This window comes from Leptonychotes weddellii, chromosome X, assembly GCF_054177405.1.
Source record: "Leptonychotes weddellii isolate Sample4059 chromosome X, ASM5417740v2, whole genome shotgun sequence".
Taxonomy (NCBI): domain Eukaryota; kingdom Metazoa; phylum Chordata; class Mammalia; order Carnivora; family Phocidae; genus Leptonychotes; species Leptonychotes weddellii.
Window position 1 is genome coordinate 57498449 of NC_138385.1, and position 20010 is coordinate 57518458.

A 20010-nucleotide genomic window follows, 5' to 3' on the forward strand; every position below is an offset into this window, starting at 1 on the left:
AAAAGTGCCCTCATGATTCTCCCCTCTCCCTTATCCCTCTTGTCCCAGCCACTTCCCCGGGGGCTGCCATTTCCCAGCCTAAGTGGTTGCCCCAGGACCCCAAAACAGCCACAGGAGAGGTTCTGAACTGGGAGTCATTGTAGTCACCAACCCTGGAGATGCCTTTGGACCAGTCCTCTTCCTTTCTCTGGGTAGCTGTTGGCCTAGATGCACTTTCCAGAACTCTATTTCTTGGGATCATGAAGGGGAAAAAAACCCCCCAAACTTGAAGATAAATACTTTTTCTTTAAATTGCATTTCTTAAAGCAGATAGTGGGTTTAAAAAATGCTAAACACATCGGAACAGCTGCTCTCGCTATTATGCGCTATTATTAACACAATAATCTATCTGCACAAGATCGTGTGCCGTATCAGAGAATGTGGAAAAGCATGGAGTCAGATCTAGACATTGATTCAGAGGCAACCATTTCAACTCCTATTTGTGATTTCTGGCATAGCGTAGTTTGGAAACTACGTATTTTTTAAATATAAAAAAGTGGAAGTTTCTTTCCTCTTCCCTGCACTACAACAACCCTGTGTATAGGAGACGCTATACTCTCTTGCAAAGAGAAGTAACTTCGGGTTGACCTGACGTAGGGATCCAACCCAGTAACATCATGTGTCGTATTAAGTGGCTGCAACATAAAAAAACAAAAGTACCATTCTTGTCTAAAATGTTAGTGGTTTGGGGGGCACCTGGGTGGCTCAGTCAGGTAAACATCTGCCTTTGGCTCAGGTCATGATCCCAGGGTCCCGGGATCGAGTCCCGCATTGGGCTCCCTGCTCAGCAGAGAGCCTGCTTCTCCCTCTCCCTCTGCCTGCCACTCCCCTTGCTTGTGCGCTCTCGCTCTCTCTCTGACAAATAAATAAAATCTTTAATAAAAATAAAAAAATAAAATGTTAGTGGTTTTTGATGACATGTTAATAACCAAAAAATGTACAATGAAACATGATTTACTTTACCTTAACATATATTTATTCTTTTCATTAATAAAATAAAAAGGCTTCATTTTTTCAATTTCTTTCATTGTCTTATAAAGTTAAAAAATATATTACCTAAAGGTATTTTTACTGCTCACCACTAATTCATCCGTGAGACCATTTTCTGTCACTTAATTTAACCTAAACCTGAGTTCATGCTCAGTATCCATAAATATGTTGTAAATTTTCAAGGACTATGTGGTCAAATAAATTTGAGAAGCTCCGGCCTGGGTTTCTTCCAGTTTTAGCCATCTATATACCATAACAGTGTTTCCCAACCCTGGCTGCACATCAGAACCACCTTGGGATCTCAAAAATCCTAGTTCCTCGTTCTCATCACCCAGAAATTCTGGCTTTCCTGGTATGGGTTGGGGCCACGCATTAGTAATTTGTTTAAGCTCCCCAAGTAATTTGGATTTGCAGCCAGGGTCTATATTTCTGGCCGTAATTAAAAAATGGAAAAAATTGCAATCAGCCAAGCAGTGTGAAAGATTCTACCCAGGGAGGTGACTGAAGTTCCTGGTGGCTTGGCCATGTTGTAGACACTACCGAGGAGGTACGTCCATGACCTTGAGGCTGCCCGGTCATGAGATAGGGCTTACTCATTCCAAATCCATGCCGGTAAGAGTTAGGCCTGTTGGACCCTCGGGCAAACTGCCAAATACATCACTGAAACCACCTTAGGTCCCATAAGTTTCTTGTGAGAAGGTGTTCCTTCACCCATAAAGCAAGCTGGTTCTGTATAACTGGTGAGTAAAGCCAGGAGCCACGCGGACATCCCAAGGGAAGAGGTGAACAGAGCCAGCAGGACACTTGGATAACAGCTCTGCCCAAGGCAGGGGACGCTGCCTAGCTGCGCGGCCCGCATCCGTCCTCTGCTGCTTCATTAGAACCCCTCGTTGGCATCCCAGCCTGGCAGGTCCTGTGGTCAGCCAGCACCACATATTCTCAGTGACAATAAACATCTCATAGCTGCCAGGACTCTCGGTGGTGCCTCGGCTTCGGTTCCAAAGAATGTTTTCCCTCTTGGATGGCAAGGCAGTGAACAGATGTCAGTGGGGGAGAATGCAAGGAGGGGTCAAAGGAAAGGAAAATCCTCGGGTTGGGAGAGATGAGCTGACAGCCTCAAAAGCTAGATGCTGTTCCTCCGTGGGCACACAGGCATTCTTTACATATTCTGGAAAAGGGAAGAATGGCTGCAATTCCGAGCTGTCTAGGAAACATTCTTATGATAACTTCATCTTGACAGTACCCCCGTCCATGGATTTCAAACAGCTTCATGGAACGTTAGCTTCGTAAGTTAGTATTTAGTGATCATGTGTGTGATCGTGGTGTATGCACCAGGAACTTTACCTGCGTTATTTTGGATCCTCACGACAACCCTCGGAACTGGGTAGCATTAACCCCTTTTACAGATGAGGGAGCGTGGCTCGGAGAAACCAGAGTCAGCTAGTAAGTACGAGGCAAGTGGGACTTAAACCCACAGCTGCTGCTTCCAAATCCCAAGATCCTCTTCCTTAACATGTCACTCACTGGGGTTTTTTTTTCCTACTTACTAAAAGTAATACACGTTCTGGATGCCTGGGTGGCTCAATCGGTGAAATGTCTGCCTTCGGCTCAGGTCATGATCCTGGGATCGAGTCTCGCGTCGGGCTCTCTGCTCAGCGGGGAGTCCGCTTCTCCCTCTTCCTGCCACTCCCCCTGCTTGTGCCCCCTCTCTCTCTGACAAATAAATAAATAAAATCTTTTAAAAAGAAAGTAACACACGTTCATCTAGGACATTTGGGAAAATGCAGGAAGGTATAAGAAAAAAAAATTACACCCACTCCCATAATCTCATAAAGATAACCACTGTTCCTCATGTTATCATCATTATCACCCTGAGATTAGCATTGTTAACATGAGGGCATATGCCCCTCCAGTTTCTTTTCCATATACATATGCTTTATTTTTGGAGAATACCGTACATGCCTATTTTGGATAGTATAGTACATGCGACTTTATGCCCGGCCTTTCCATTTAGCACTATCACTATATATTTGGGGGGTTTTTTGTTTGTTTTCTTTTAAGATTTATTTATTTATTTGAGAGAGAGAGCAAGAGCATAAGCACGTGAGTGGGGGGAAGTGCAGAGGGGAGAGATAGAGAATCATAAGCAGACTCCCCACTGAGTGCGGAGCCCACTCGGGGCTCGATCCCATGACCATGAGATCACCACCCGAGCGGCAACCAAGGGTCCAACGTGTAACCGACTGCACCACCACCCAGGCGCCCCATGGCTCCACATTTGTTTTAAGCCTGAATTTTCTTAGCTGTCTAGTATTCTATCATACAGACCTGTCCAAATTTAGAATAACTACGCCCCTATTGTTGAATGTTTAAGTTATTTTCTTTTTTTTTTTTTCAGTGAACATAAATAACCAACAGATGCAGCGAGCTTCCTCAAACATTTTTCCCAGAATTCTGAGAGCGTCGGGTCCCGGAAGTGGAATTATGGGATCAGGAGGGATAAGAGTTACACAAGGCCAGGGTGGGAGTTGCTGACAACTGTGATACATGGCTTCCCCCAAGAGCAGAGAGAACCCGAGGCCTGTTGATAAAGGAGACCCCACTCGCTCCCCTCGGGGCCGGCTAGTCAGGGAGGATAATATGAGTTTGGCTGTTTTGAAGATACTGGGAGTCTGACTATAAATTGCCAGGCAGTTAATTACGCTCGTTCTCCGAAACCAATTTCAGTCAAAATAAAAACAGCTGAATCATTTTTTCACCTCATCTCCTCTTTGAGCCCATTTCCCAAAGAAAAATGTATTCTTCTGATTATCCCACTGGATGAATCACAGGCCATTCTTTTTTTTTTTTTTAAAGATTTTATTTATTTATTTGACAGAGAGAGACACAGCGAGAGAGGGAACACAAGCAGGGGGAGTGGGAGAGGGAGACGCAGGCTTCCCGCTGAGCAGGGAGCCCGTTGCGGGCTCGATCCCAGGACCCCGGGATCATGACCTGAGCTGAAGGCAGGTGCTTAACGACTGAGCCACCCAGGCGTCCCGTCACAGGCCATTCTTGAGAATCTATGCTATTTAAAAAGAAAAAAATAAAAGATACGGTCAAACCTCCCATGTCCTCACTCACACAAAAAAAGAAGAGGCCACGTAGACTCGGGTTTTTTCTCCCTCTTTCTTATCTCACTAAGGCTGGCCTGGACTTCTTTGGGGGACCCAGGACCTGACTCTGCAAAGCAGGTCTCATCGGCCCAAGGACAGTGAAAACTTGAACGCAGATCAAGAAAATCTGCAGTTGTTACTCTTACAACTTCACTTTAACCTTCCCAAGACTCTAGTATCCAGCTCCTTGGCCAGCGAACGGGACGTGAGGGCTTCCCCGCCCCACCTCCCCACTGAGGGCTCATTCTGAGTCAAGAGGCGCCTTGCACCCTCTCCTCCTGAATCACTTGAGTTCCTCACCGGCCCCCTCACATATCCTGGGCCTTGCACCCGGCTACTTCCTGCACCAGGAATTCCCTCCTCCCCCTTCTTCAACTGGCCCGCTCCAGATCACCCTTCAGAACTCAGACATCGCATCGTCCTGAAGGCTTTTACAAGCCTCCAGGCTGAGTCAGGTGCACCTCCTCTGCATCCCCTTGACCCCCCAGGCTCGCCTCCACAGCAGTGCAATGATTCAGTGTTCTCCATGCCGGACTGTAGGGCTGCATTCCAGTGGGCTGTATGTCCCCAGAAACTGGCATGGGGCCAGGCCCAGAATCAGGTGCTCAATAAATATGTGATGGCTCAGGGTGCCTGGGTGCCTCAGGTCATGATCCCAGGGTCCTGGGATCGAGCCCCATGTAGGGCTCCCTGCTCAGCGGGGAGTCTGCGTGTCCCTCTCCCTCTGCCCCTCCCCCTGCTCGTTCTCTCTCTCTCCCTCTCTCTCTCTCAAATAAATAAATAAAATCTTAAAAAAAATAAGTAAATACGTGATGGTTAGAAAAAAGGGATGAACTGAACTTAAGAGGCATTTATTAAGTGCCTGTTAGAGGCCGAGCACTATTTTAGGGGCTGGAGAAACAGCAGTAAAAAGAGATGAAGATCTTGGGGCCCCTGGGTGGCACAGTCGGTTAAGCGTCTGACTCTTGGTTTCGGCTCAGGTCCTGGTCTCGGGGTCGTGGGATCGAGCCCCGCGTCGGGCTCCAAGCTCAGCAAGGAGTCTGCTAAAGTTTCTCTCTCCCTCTCCCTCTCCCTCTGCCCCTCCCCGTGCACGCTCTCTCTTTCTCAAATAAATAAATAAATTTTTAAAAAAGCAGATGAAGATCTCTGTCCTCGAGGGGCTCACTTTCTATTGAAGGGCTTACACTTTATAGAGTGAGGAACAGAGAGCTGCCCAATTGCTCAAACCTCCCAAGTTAAAAGACTGATGCCTAGTGGTCTTGAGGCATGTTCAGACCCACTGCCTCGCACACAGAGCACCCTGCTGCAAGCCTACTCGTGCAAACACTTGTTAACACACCTCCTGTTTGTGGCATTATTAATGTCACATTGTCCATTCAGATATTACCATCCTGGGCACTCTAACTTGAAAACTTCAGTGAGAGCTGATTGGAGTGAAATCATGCAATTCTGTGGAGCAAGAAAGTGCTGACAGCTTGAACCATCAAGGTGAGGCTAGTGGCTTCCAACTGAAGAGAAGACGACTCTAGAGGGCCATGGAGTTATCAAAAGTCTGTGAGTCTGCAGATCCACCAAGTGTTGTCCACCTACTGAATAAGCACTACTCTGCCTATGTGGAAAGGTAGGTCATCAATTTTAAGTCTTCGAATTCATGTAAAAGCACTGCTGAATTCACAGTAGCAGTCTGTCATTGTTTGGTTTTTATTTTTTTTTTTAAAGATTTTATTTATTTACGTGTCAGAGAGAGAGGGAGAGAGCACAAGCAGGGGGAGCGGCACGCAGAGGCAGAAGCAGGCTCTCCGCCGAGCAGGGAGCCTGATGCGGGGCTCGATCCCAGGACCCTGGGATCACGACCTGAGCCGAAGGCAGGCACTTAACCAACTGAGCCACCCAGGCGTCCTTGTCATTGTTTGGTTTTTATTTTTGTTTTTACCATAGGGGATTCTAAAAGTCCAAGTTCCATTCCCGGACCCTAAACCAGACTGGATGGAAAATCCTCTGGGGTGTGAACTGGGGTCCTGGTTCTGGCTATCAGCTCTCCCCCACCTGGAGAAGGAGAGGACCTGATGCCCTGGCACCACACACTAGGAAATGAGATGGCATCCACCCCTGCAGTGGGAGCTCTTTTTTTTTTTTTTTTTTTGAGACAGAGAGAGGGAGAGCGAGAGAATCTTAAGCAGACTCCATGCTGAGTGTGGAGCCCGACTCAGGGCTCGATCTCACGACCCTGAGATCATGACCTCAGCTGAAATCAAGAGCCGGACACTTCACTGACGGAGCCACCCAGGCGCCCCCAGTGGGAGCTCTTTAAAGGGAGAGACTGGGTCTTATTTACCTCCGAGTCTTTAGCACTCAGCGCAAGGATGAGAAGGGGAAAGGTGATGGGACCCAGACAAAGTTGTGTCCTCTTTTGCAAGGCTGGAAGGTAATGATCTGAGGATAAGATGACTTGAGGCCTCCAGAAAGGGCATATAGAGCAGCAAAGCTAGTGAGCCTGTTAAGCTGCTTAAGCTTTGAAGAATAATAAATCCATACCTTGGAAACATGTATGCTAAATACATTTTTGGTAATAATTTTACTTTCTCATTCCTTGGTTTTTAATAAAAGTGCCTTTGGAAATGCCAACCAGTCTCTGCTATAATAACAGAAAATAGGCATGATGTGGGTGAGTGACAAGGAGTGTCCACAATTGGTTTTAAAAGCTGGAAGGGAAAATAGCAAGTATAAAGAGGACAGAAGGATTATGAGTGACAGAGCCCCACTGGAAAGGTGACCTTCAGAAGACCATGTCGGGGTCACTGGCCCAGCTACCCCTTCCCACCTGAAGCTTCTTTTTCTAGCTATTTCCCACTCAAAGCTTAAAGGAGACTATGTTTTAACAAGGGAGCCTGTTGCCTCACATCTATTCCCTACATGATGCAAGGCTGATCTTCCTTCTTCCTCTCCACCTCCAGTTCACCCACCAAGTCCCAACTACAGAAACCACAGGGAGCCTGTTCTTTAGAGCATCTCTCAGTTTGCAAAGGTAACAGGAGTCATTCGTTATCCTGGACAAGTTCCAGCTGAAAAAACTGGCAGGGCGCTGACTCTCAGGGAACAACTGAGTTTGAACTTAGCAGCACACAGCACTGGCTTCGGTGGCAGGAGGCCCGGCTTCTAGATCAAGGCTTCCTGCCATTTATCTGCTGTGTGACCTAGCGGGTGCCACATTCCTCAAAGGGGAGATTAAGTATATGCTTAGGCCACCAGCAACAGGAGTACAAAAGAGAGAATGGAAAACATCCATAAGCCATTTTAATTTCAACATACATGTGGAAGGAACTCCGAGTGATCTCAAAAAATAACATTTTATTTATTTTTTTTAAGTAGGCTCCACGCCCAACATGGGGCTCAACGTGGGGCTTGATGTGGGGCTCGAACTCACAACCGTGAGATCAAGACCTGAGCCGAGATCAAGAGTCGGGCACTCACCCGACTGAGCCAGCCAGGCGCCCCCCAAAATCACATTTCATCTGAAGGTTTAGAATTGCTTTCATTTGGAATTCCATATGGGGAGACACTATAATCTTTTCAGCACTTAGGGTTACTAGCGGTCTTGATCCAGCTGGGTACAAGTCCGTTCCTTTTTCTGGGCCTCAGCAGTCAAGTGTTAGGACACCCACAACGGTCAATGACCGAGTTTTTGATGCCACATGGTATAAACCCACTCCACCCAAACCAGACAAGTACGGGGACAGACGATGAAATTCACCACTCTCCTCCTGACACCTAATCAACGGCGTAAAGGTCGAAGTTGAGCCCAAGAGCCATAACTTGAATCTTCTCCTATTACTCCACTATTCCGTCATCCTGACGCTTTTATCACCTTAGCTGCTCATGTGTCTTAAAAAAAGGAGAAGATTAAGTTTCTTGTTTCTAAAGTGGAGGAAATTCTAGTGGACATTTTGGTGTCCAAATTTCCAGGGAAGTTGTTTTCAACACACGGAAATATCACGAAGCAGACCAGGAATTTCATGGTATTTAAAAGAAAATGGGCTTGCCCCACTCTGTCAAGCCACTGTCCCAAGGGTGTCTGGGGATGACAGGTAGAACAGAGACAAAGTGAGCTCTGGCAAAGTGCCTGTTCCAAGTCCCCAAAGATCCCCCTGCTCTATCCAACTCAAGCAGGCCATATCCTGTCCTCAGTAGCAATGACGATCAGGTTCAGAGTCCATGACACCTCATCGAATGGGAATCTGGCTGCAGTCTGAAGGTGCAGCTTTCATTTTTCTCATCTCCATGTAGATTTACAACAGTCTCCCCTCACCCTGGAATTATGATTTAGACATAAATAAACCAGCTGTCCTTTCTGATTTAGAGCCAAAGTTGCCACAAAGCTGGAAAACCAAGAGGCAGGAATTTTACATAAAGATGAAGAGGGAGTTTCCACCATCGCCCCAACTGGCTGTATTCAAGCCAAAATAATTGCAAGAAGGAAGAGAGCATCTTTCCCATAGCAAGTTCATAGGCTAGTGTAAAACGATAGCTCCCCAGTGTTACTAAACATACCTGGATTTATCTAGTGCTTTGGTGACTTCCTTGCTCACTCAGGAGATATTATACCCCTAGGCCAACAGCTGATTGCTTTTGTAATTATCATCTAAGCACCTACAAACATTAAATAGATCTCTGAGGGAGGAATTGGAAAGCTTGGATTCCCTCAGCATATGGCAGCCTGCACGGAGCTATTTCCCTCTGGCTTTGACCATGCCATTCTTGAGATGAAGAGCACAGAGTACAGGACACAAATGCAGTAAAACAGGGCCCGTTCAGAGCCAGATGCGAGGAGAGACTCCAGTTCTAGGCAGGGCCACGCCAAGGGTGTGGCAAAAGCCACAGATCCATAACCCGAGGAGCCTGGTGCAATCCTTTAGCACGCCCTCTCCTCCTTCCAACCCCCATCCCCCACCTCATGCCGGTCACAAGAGCTTCTAGGGCAGTCTCAAAGGGGTTCAAGTTACCAAAGAACAGCCTTCAGTGGAGGAGGAGGTGTTGCCAAGCAACCAGCCCAGCCCAGTCCCACCCCTGTAACCTTGAAGATGGTGGGGCTGTGACCCCTGGCTGTATAGAGGAGCACCTCGGACTGCCTCAGCATCAACTTTCTCCTCCTCCATCTCTTTCTCCTCTCCCTGCCCTCCGCCTGCTGCCTCCCAGGGCCCCCAGTAGAAGCACGGGGTCTGGTCTCTGCAAGCTTGAAGGCTCGGGGCCAGTCTGATTTGCCATTGCTCCCGTAGGTGGCGGCCAAGCTGTCCCTGCAGGGAGCCTACAAGCTGCTGGCCTGTCAGGTGCCATTCACTCCGGTTATGTGGCTTCCAAACCTTCCTCCCTCCTTCCCAGGTCTTGCTTGCCCCCATGGTCAAAGAAATAGCTAAAGGAAGAATTTGGGGGGGAAATTCAGCCAGATGGAAGATACATAGGGTAAAATGCCGACCATCGGCAAGATGGTCAGTAAAGGAGTAGGAGTGCTAGGAAGAAAAGAAGAACAAGAGCGGGCAATGGTAAAAATTTTAAAAAAAAAGGGGGGGTGGATATTTATTTGGGGTCAAAATATAATATGTAGCCTGCTGAACACCTTGTTGGAGCTTACACCCGAGCGATGGAGGGGGTGGCCAGATGGCGCACTGATTACCCTCCCCAACTCTCCTTGCATTTGGCACTTACACTCAGATCATTGCCGAGAAGGCCTAATTGAAGTGATACGCAGTCAAAGCACCTGAAGGGAAAAGTGTGCAGTGGGAACCTCGAGGGCAAGCTAGGGTAGGGCATCAGACGGGAAAATGGAAAGCCAGAACTTCTTGACAAATTAAGGTAGCTGCGTTCCCTTTGTGCAGCAGACTCCTCAGCGCCTCTGAGCCAAGGCAAGTGGATACACCAAAGAGGCGAGACAGCCACTCTCCCGGCTCCTGCGAATTTCAAAGAAACCAAACTAATGCAATCTCTCCTCAGAATTGCTCCCTTCCTCGAAAAGATACCCATTGCACAAAGCCATCTCCTTCTAAACCAGCAGGTTACCGGGAAAGGGCTAGCTAGGTCCCAAGGTGACTTGGTGAAGCCATGCCTTCCCGCATGTGGAAAGGGCTCCCCGATTCAGTGGACGGTTCAGTGGACAGAAAGGTCCCAGTTGGAAAAGCAGAGCCTCCTTTCTGTCCTCATCTTACCCTGCTGAACTCAGTAGGTGGCTCACTTTAAGCTGTGTGGGGATTCTGAAAACTACTCCTTGAGTTGACTTATCAAATTTCTTCTAGGCTAATCCTGGTAGTCAGCGGGACCCCCACGGGGGGTGGGGGGAATCAACAGTGACCTTCTTACCCTCTTTGTCAACTGAGAACTAACCAGACCTAGGGCCCCAGCTTTCTTGGTCCCCTGCCATGCAGAGGTTTCTGGTCCTATGTCTACATTCCATCTGGCAGTCATCTGTGTCTTCCACCTTCCTGTTCACACATAACCCAGTTCATTTTTCTCCACTAGTGACCTCCACCATCTACCTCAGAAGTCCCAGACCTCTCTGAAGAGGGGATCCCAGGGCCTCTGACTCCTGTCCTACTGGAAAGGGTCGGGGCAAGGTGGTGCCTGCAACGGAGAGGGGCTGGCCCTGCCAATCCTGCCCCAAGGCAGCTGGAGTCTTGCACTCAAAAGTCAGCCCCCTAGCCACTTTCTGCCTCCATCTGAAACTTTCTGGTCACACTGCTCCTTCTCTCCCCTTTCTGGGGCTGCCAATTGGCCTCGGCACCTGGCAGGCCCCAGCTGTGGTCCGCATTTCCAGCACATTCAGTCCCCTTGCTTTCAGCACAAGGGCCACACTCTAAGAGAGCAGTGCCTTTCCACGGAGTGAGGATTCCCCATTCAAAGTGCCCGAGTCCCAAGTCCAAGTCGTAAGGGTCAAAGGCTCGCGCTGCCCTGCCACCCTCTCACGGGGTCCTGCGTCCTCAGCCAGGGCACCACTGGGTTTCTCAGGCATGGCTAATTCCTAACCGAATCATGAAACTGGTGACAGTCCCGTTAAGCGGGCCTCTCCGGCAAATCTGTGCAGCCAGACCCTAGGGGTAGTACGGGTCAGCGAAGGCGGCGGCAGTCTCTCCTTCCCGCCACACCCCTGCGGCCACTCCCGGCGCAGCGAGCCCGAAATCGCGGGGAGAAGCAGGCGGCGGGGCGCTCCCCCACTCCGCTGAGGGCGAGCCGCGAACCCGCCGCGGCGCGAAGTTGCACGGGTTTAAATCCACTAGGCACCGCCACCAAGCTGCCGCCGCTGCGTAGGCGGCCAGCGGCTCGGGCGCGCTTTCCGAAGCGGCCGAGCTCCGGGACTGGAGCAGAGACGCCCGCGGCGCGGCCATTTGGTTCTCCCGACGCCGCGGAGACGGGGACGCCGCGGGCCTGGGGACGGCGCCGAAGCCGTCCCGGACCCGGTGGCTCCCGGGAGCCCCGCAGGTTTCCGCCCGCCCCTCCGCCGCCTTCCTCCCCCGGATCCCCAGAAAGCGGCCGCGCACCCCAGGGCCGGGAGCCCCGAAAGCACCGGGTCACTCAGGACGGCGCGGCCGGCTCCAGGGGCAGGAAGTTCCAGAAGGAGAGCGGCGGGTGGGGAGTCGGGGAAACGGGATCCCCTCACTCCCGGAGGGGGAGGGAGGGAAGGGAGGAGGAGGGGCACGGAGGGCCGGGGAGGGGGTGGGGCGGGGTGGGCGCCGAGCCGGGAGCCCACTGGCGCCCCCAGAGGCGGGGTAGACGCGGGGCCGAGAGCGGCCCGGGCGCGGTTTACCTAGCTCCTCCTCGTCGTCCTCCGGGCCGAGCAGGCGGCAGGGCAGGCGGCGGCGGAGGCGCACGGTGCGCCGGCACAGGCTGTCGGTGCGGCGCCCCAGGGCCAGCAGGTGCCCCTCGAGGTCCTCGAGCAGAGCCAGCGAGTGGCCGCAGAGGTCGGCGAGCTGCCGGAGCAGGCTGAGCGCGGCCAGGTGGCTCACGTCGCGGAGCTCGGCGAGCGGCTGCGGCGGGTTGCGCGGGCACAGGCGCTGGGGCACCACCGTGCGCCTGTAGAACGGCATTCCGGGCGCGGGCGCGGGCAACCAGCCTGGCGGCGCCCCTGACCCGAGCGCCCCTGAGCGGCGGCCCCGGCTCCGGGTGTAGCAGGCCCCGGGCGCCGAAGACGCCAGGCGGGTGGGCGGGCTGCCGGGTTCCCAGCCTGGAGCGCCGCTCCCCCCGGGGCTGCACACTCGCCGGAGCCACCCGTCCCTCTGACTCTGGTTCGCCGGGCTCCTCCTCCTCCTCCCCGCCTTTCTCCACCTCCTCCTCCCTGGCTCTGCTACTTCGGGATCCCCCCACCCACCTTTTTTTTTTTTTTTTTTTCTTTTGCGGTCAGAGATTCGCAGATTAACGCTTGATCCGGGAGAGGAGGGAAAGGGAAGTAGGAGTAAAGAGAGCGAGCTGGAGCGTGAAAGAAGGAATGTCTGCGTGAGGGGTGTGTGTGTGTGTGTGTGTGTGTGTGTGTGTGATGTTCGGTACGGTCTGTGTGCCCGCGTCCTCCTGCGGAGCTCGAGTCTCGGTACTGATGGTTAAAAGTTGTGTTCTGCTTTGTTTCTGTAACTTAAACTTTTCCTTCATAAATAATAAAAATTCAAGCGCACCCGCGCCCACACCAGCAAGTAACCGGTGGAGACCCACCGGTTAGTCTGATTTCATTCATCTTGCTTTCCTTTCCCAAACAGGGACTCGCCGCCACGCACGGGCTGGACTAGGCTGTGAGCATAGCTTTCTAGCGCCCAGGAGCTTGCAAACGAGGAGCAAAGAACCGATTTTCTTACTGGGCTGTCAGGAGGGCAGTGCCTCTGGGTACTCTCACGGTGCCTGGACTGCTGTAAAGACTCTGGAATGAACGAATGAGTGATTGAATGAAAAGAAACCCATTCTCTGGAACAATAGATTCAGTTCACATGGAGGGATGCTGCGCCATATTTTATGCAGAGAGCCCAGGGCCACCTCCATCTCTGGCCCCACTAGGCTCCTGAGATGCACGGGGAACAGGCTGGGGTAAGTGTGCTTGCCGTGCAGGAAACCCTGTAGTCACGTCCTGATTTCTCTCTACAGTAGAAGTTGGAAGAGAGGGAGACACTGACTGATGTCCTCAGAAAAGCAGAGTGCCTGAGTGTGTGTATGTCCCTGTGCACTTGGGGAGTTTCCACTCTGAACACTTAATTTCAACACACTGAGCTCCCATCTGATTCTGCTCTAAACCACTGTGACTTTGGTGTGGTTCCATTTCTTCCTTCTGGTAATTCTCTCATCTCTCCTCCTAAAAATGCTTAGAATCCCTTATAATTTACTAGTAGAACACCTCGAACAGACTATGTGTGTCTGCACGAATGATCCTGAGTGTGGCCTGTTTTCATTCATTCCTTTACAGAATTGTCCCTTAAGCAGTCCAAGGCGGCTCTACAACCAGTTAAGAGTAATCTGATTACCCTTCTCAGCAAATATCTGTTCCCTGTTCCGTAAAGTGGTACATGGATACTAAAAAAGTTGGGTTCTATTACAGTAAGAAAAAATTGGCCAAAAGACAACCCCTCTTCTGAGCTGTTAAATCATTTATGATTGCAGAACGGGGACCCAAAATCTGTATTTGGCAAACTCAAACCTGAGCCAAGAGAGTGACTGGCAAGAAGTAGGGACTTGGCTGGACTCTCCAGGGATACTTGTCCTTGACCTATGGGCTGTTTAGACTGATCTTCATTTGGGAGAAAAAGAAATGAGGTATGAGCAGATTGAAAGAGACTGTGTGGGCAGAGCTTGGCTGCCTGAGGGTGGCAGGTCTGGGCTGGGCCTGGTGTCTGAGCTGACCTCACGACTTTGATTCCTGAAGCTGATGAATCTTTCAGGGCTCTATAATAACAAGCTCAACTCCAAGCAAATCAGCAGTGGCCCCACACCCTTCCCCCCCAGCCAAGTCTGTTCATTCCAGCCTCTTCAGTGTGCTGGCCCTGGCTTTCATCAAGGAAACATCAAGGACTTACAATGGGGCCACCTCAGAACAGAGCCCCTCCTCCCTTCCCAGGACCAGAGCTGGACTGCACGTACTGTGGAAGAAGTCAAGGGAATGTAAGTTTTCACCTTCCTTCTCATCTCCAGTCTCTTCCCAACAAGAAAATGGAGACCTTAAGCGAGAGGCAGGTCTGGATGTAGAGAGCCCCTGGGAAGGAGCGCAGGGGCCCGGCTCTGGTCCTTGGAGGGAGAGCTGGGGTTCTAGAGGTGCCACATTCCAGCCATGATGTCCAGGGCAGGTAAGCAGCTAAGACCAAGGGTCCTGTCCTGTACTCCCACATCACTCTCCAACACAGCATTCCCACAGTCATGCTTGTTTAATAGTAATAATAATGCTTTTGTAATAACATCATCTTCTCCGGTTAGACTGTTAGCTCCATAGGGGCAGGAACCAGGTCTGTCTTGCCCACTTCTGTATGTCCAGTGCCAAGGCCAGCAACTGGTACACAGTAGGTATTCAGAAAATATATGTTGATGAATGAATAAATAAAGCTGGATTATAGGAAGAGCCCAATATGAAGAGCTTTACTTAAAGGATTTCACCTGGCCCAAGGGCCAGTAGAGAGTCATTGTGGATTCTGGAGCAGAACACTGCCTGATGTGGGGAAGGAGATGCTCGAGAACTTTTCATCTGGAGGCAGTGGGAAGAGGCAAATGTGGAGAGCAAGACTGCTTTGTCCCACCTGCACCCACATCCCCAGGGCCGAGTAGCCAGAAAGTGCTCCGTGAATTCAACGTTTGCTCTGATTTGCCTATAAACCTTGGCACAGCACATTCCAAAGGAGAGAGAGGGAAGGTGCCAAGGGGAGAAGGGAGAAGACCCTAACACTCAAGCCAGACCTGAAAATGCTGGGTGCTTCCTACCCACCCGCCAACTCCCAGACTCCAGACCTATAGCTGTTCATCTGTCACTGTGCTCAGAGTTCCAAACTGGGCCTAAGCTGGGCCCACCTGTGCAACTGGACATGGGTCTGGCCTCGAGCAGTGACTGGAAAAAGAGTGACTAGAGAGGGAGGAGGGAAATGGGAGAGTAACCACCCACAACCAGCAAGACCCTTGCTTTCCTTCCCACCCTCGGTCTTGCCTAACCAGCTGCTGCTAAGAACCTAGAATTTCAGTAAAAACTGGATTTTGAGGGGCGCCTGGGTGGCTTAGTTGGTTAAGCGTCTGCCTTCGGCTCAGGACAGGATCCCAGAGTCCGGGGATCGAGTCCTGCATCGGGTCCCCCCCCCCCCCGCCCCTGCTCAGCGGGGAGCCTGCTTCTCCCTCTGCCCCTCCCCCTGCTCAAGCTCTCTCTCTCAAATAAATAAACAAAATCTTTAAAAAAAATTTTAAAAACTGGATTTTAAAGACATAAGTAAGTAACATATAGGATATGCCATTTCTTTTCCTCCAAGTTGCAATCTCCACAGCTGCAAAATGAAAATTCACGAGCAAACGTGCAACCTCCCCAGTTTCCCAGTACAGCCCTCAGTCTTATTTCAGGATGAGAACCAAGAAAGGTGCTCCCCATGTTGCTACCTCTCAAATTTACCCAAATAGTAGCATCTTGGAAGCTAAGCAGCAATGCCATTTTTTTTTCCTTGACATTCCCTCTATAGTCCAGCAATTGTTTTATCTAAGTTGTGAGAACATACATTCCCCCCTCGATACCCTCTTGCCGTGAGACTCAGGGCAGATGCTTTCCTTATGAATGAAAAAATATATATACAGCCAGTAGGGGGATAAAAAAGCTGCTCCTCAGTCCCAGCTTTAACACTGTCTTGTTCCCTGGTGCTAAGTGTCTGCACCAAGAGAAACTAACAAGAATTGGCAAATACTAGATTGACTCTTTTTTTTTTTTTTTAATGTCATTTACCCTTTTTGGTATTTTAACGCTTGGCTCTGCAGTTAAGAACTCAAGTAACCTACCTCCTCAGACAGGCCCTAAGAAAGTAGCCCGAAGAAAACAAAGTGGTGGCTTTTAGCTTTTCAGTCAGAAGGGATCCCAGGATGCAATCAACAATGCAGACCAAACTCATGCTTATCAGGACCTTACGCGGAAAAGAGTGGGACCGGTGAGTGCCTCAAGATTTGAGAGGAGAGAGCAGGCTCCTGCCCTTGAGGCAGCCTTCAGAGTGGGGAAGGGTATGCCCCAGAGCTGGGCCTCCAGGGTTGGACTGGAACCTTAGACAGCCATCAATCACCTCCTAGGGCAATAGGCGTGTAAGCTGAAGACGGCTCAAGGTCCTAAAATAAATTCCTTTCAACCCAGACTCAATGCTTCACACACACGCAGGGCAAACCCTTCAAGAATTCCATGAGGAAATAAACCTTTATTTCAAAAATAAACTTTGATGTTGTTTGAACTTTGGCCCTGACTCTGAGCCCAGGCTGAAACTGCGAGAAAAGATTTGTGGTATTTTGAAAGAAACTACAGGAGATTTCAGCAGAACATGAACAGATCCTTTTACAGCCCCTCATCCTCATGTTGTATGTGGATCCCGCCCCCCCCCACCACCAGTCCGCCACCCCCTACCCCACTGGCATGCTTTCCCTCATTCCCTCCCTATCTTGTTCGGATGACACTATAATTAGGAACATTCAAATGTTGCTGCTTTCGATGGGTAATTTTATTCTAACATGCTTGCTTTACCTGGGAGAAATCATATTGGGACACTCCCTGACTATCCTACTCTTGACCTAACAACCACCACCCCTCCCCTGCAAATTCCTGTCTCCCCACAAAATCCTAAAGCAGTAAAGAAAAGTCCTTAATCTCTCCAGGACATGCCATGTCCACCACACGATGACATCCTTGTGTTTGATATCGAGGCTGGGTTAGGTAAGAACCACGTCCTGCTCTACATCATTAAATTGGGAGTTGTTTTGCCGGTCAGGGCTTTGGATTAATTAGGGAACCTGAATAAGGAACATTTCAGCTTTATCAGGCACCCAAATACGGTTGGACATGGGGTCCACCTTCCCTCTCTACTAGGAAGCTATGCAGCCCTGCACAGTGGTCATAGCCAAATGCAGGCTGTGGGGACCCACTGATCTGCGTTCAAGTCGCCAGCGCCCCAGCTGTGTGTCTTGGGCAAGTTACTTAACGCTGGCTGTGCCTCAATCCCCTCATCCATAAAATGGACAAGATCAATATTCAATTGATGTCCGTGAGTATGGCTATACTGATTGTCTGCAGGTGTCCATTCTATTCGATCAGGCTATTCAGGATCCACCTTGCAGGATTGCCCCGAGGATTACATGAAATAATGTACAGAAAGTGCTGGGCACAGAGGAGACACTCAAGAAATGTTATTAGCGTATACATAGCAGTTTCCTGACTATAAAAAGGAAGGCACATTTTTTCTCTTCTTTCCATTCTAAGTTAACGAAGCCTCATGCCCTTGCATCAAAGTTTCTGTAGTTACAATATATTGTAATATATTATAATCAGGAATAGTCAAAATCTCGTCTCTTACCCAATTGCCTTTTAACTGACCAAACGATTCCTGACATTCAGGTGTCTCAACTTCTTTATCAAGCCCTTTCTCAGCCAAGACATGAGTAACGGATTTATTGGATTAAACTGGATTTCAAATTTGTGGCAATAACCCATGCCATCTGCTGCTTTTTGTATGGGTTGCTTCACTTCCCAATCATCTCAGCTATACCTTAAATAAGTAGGAGTCTACTATTGCAAACTATCTAGCACCAAATCATCACTTCGAGCAGTCAAAATGGACGTTTGCTCAACTGCTTAGTGAGCCCAGTTCCTGGAGTTACCTCGAGAAGTCTCCAAACATCCCAGGTGAATTTCCATTTTTACATTAAAAATGGCCATCTCAGGGGTGCCTGGGTGGCGCAGTCGGTGAAGCAGCTGACTCTTGGTTTCGGCTAGGGTCATGATCTCCGGGTCGTGGGATCAAGCCCTGAGTCAGGCTCCGTGCTCAGCGCAGAGTCTGCTTGAGACTCTCTCCCCTCTCCCTCTGCCCTTCTCCTGCTCGTGCATGCTTGCGTGCTCTCTCTCTCAAATAAATAAAACATTTTTTAAAAAGATTCTCTGGGGTGCCTGGGTGACTCGGTTAAGCATCTGCCTTCGGCTCAGGTCATAATCCCAGGGTCCTGGGATTGAGCCTCACGTCGGGCTCTCTGCTCAGCGGGGAGTCTGCTTCTCCCTCTCCCTCTGCCACTTCCCCTGCTTGTGCTCTCTCTCTCTTTCTGTCAAATAAAATAAATAAATTCTTTAAAGAAAATTAAAAAGATCCTCTCTCTCCCTCTGCCCCCCCCTAAAAAATTGCTATGTCATCACTATATTCAACTGCAAGATCATACATTCCGAACAAAGTACAGTTGACCCTTAAACAATGCAGGGGTTAGGGGCTCTGAGCCCCCATGCAGTTGAAAATCTGTGTATAAATTTTGACTCCCCCAAAACTTAACTAATAGCCTACTGTTGACCAGAAACCTTAACAATAACATAAACAGTCGATTCATATATATTTTATATGTTATATATGTATTATGCATTGTCTTCTCATAATAAAGTAAGTTAGAGAAAAGAAAATGTTACTAAAAATCATAAGGAAGAGAAAATATATTTACAGTACTGTGCTGTACTTACGGAAAAATAATTGTGTATAAGTAGACCCATGCAGTTCAAACACATGATCAGATTTCAACTGTATATATCACAATCACATAAACCAATTATATATATCCTATTGGTTCTGCTTCTCTGACTGAACCGTGACTGATACAGACCACTACCTCTCACTCCCCAGGGCCTCACCATTACTATTTGTCTTGAAACCATCACAAATAATCTCAACATGGCTTTTATCTATTTATGTCGGTCACCCTAATACTCCCAAGTCATTTCTCTCATTAAGTGTAGTCACACAGCTTGTATATCGCTTTTATGACTCCATATCCCTCCTCCCCGACGTCTGAAACCCTTCCACCATGCTTTGTAGAATTCGTGGACAGTTATCAAATTCCCCTGTATCTGCAACTGTGTCTCTGTATATCCCCTTCATCTTCTCCATTAACTGAAGTCAGACTCTGCGGTCCTTAGTGTCCCCGCCTCTTAAATGGTGCTGTCTTCTCTCCCACACCTCTAGCAAAAACAAGGCCCGGAAGTGGAAAAGGTGTCCTCCTTGTTGTTACTTCCAGGACATTTTCCTCCCTCCTCAAAAACAACCTCCCGCTTTGAATCTCCTGTCCTCAGATTATATCACTCGCTATCTGTCCTCAGGGTGATCACTGACCCCTGGATCACTCATACTTACTCCTTGAAGATTTTAGCACCTGGTTCACTGTTACTCCCTGTAACACTATTCCTGTCCTAATTCTTGGTTATTTCAGTATCCATATAGATGATCTCAGTGATAGTCTGGCCTCTCCGTTCCTTGACCTCCTCTCCCCTAAATGTCTTCTCCTCCACTCTACTTTATCCACTAACCCACTAACCCATATGGCCATACCACTGACCTTATAATTACTAACACAAAACAAAACAAAACAAAACAAACAAAAAACTATTCCCCTCTTTTCTCAACTTCGGCATCCCACTTTTCAACTAACACTTTCTCCTTTCTAACTCATGTTTATCGTTCCTCCACCTTAACAGTACTTTGGCCCCACTCATTAAACCTCCTACTCCCACTTCCCTCCATGTCCTCACTTCCCTCCCTGCCCAGCTTAGATTTCATGGTCAATCATTATATTAATTCCTCTACATGTGCTCTCAATGATTTGAGATTTTCTTTTCTAATAAATATTTAAT

At 49.2% G+C, this 20010-nt stretch overlaps 1 protein-coding gene across 1 annotated transcript; it reads right to left on the reverse strand.

Annotated features, from left to right (window-relative positions):
- Window positions 1-2098: 2098 nt before the first annotated feature.
- Window positions 2099-12343, reverse strand: LOC145717830 (NHS-like protein 2). The gene is made up of 2 exons (XM_081808672.1): window positions 11974-12343; window positions 2099-4096 (listed from the first exon to the last, which is right to left on the reverse strand). The coding sequence occupies exons 1-2, from the start codon at window positions 12251-12253 to the stop codon at window positions 4092-4094; spliced, it is 285 nt and encodes a 94-aa protein (XP_081664798.1). The 5' UTR covers window positions 12254-12343; the 3' UTR covers window positions 2099-4091.
- Between the last annotated feature and the right edge of the window lie 7667 nt (window positions 12344-20010).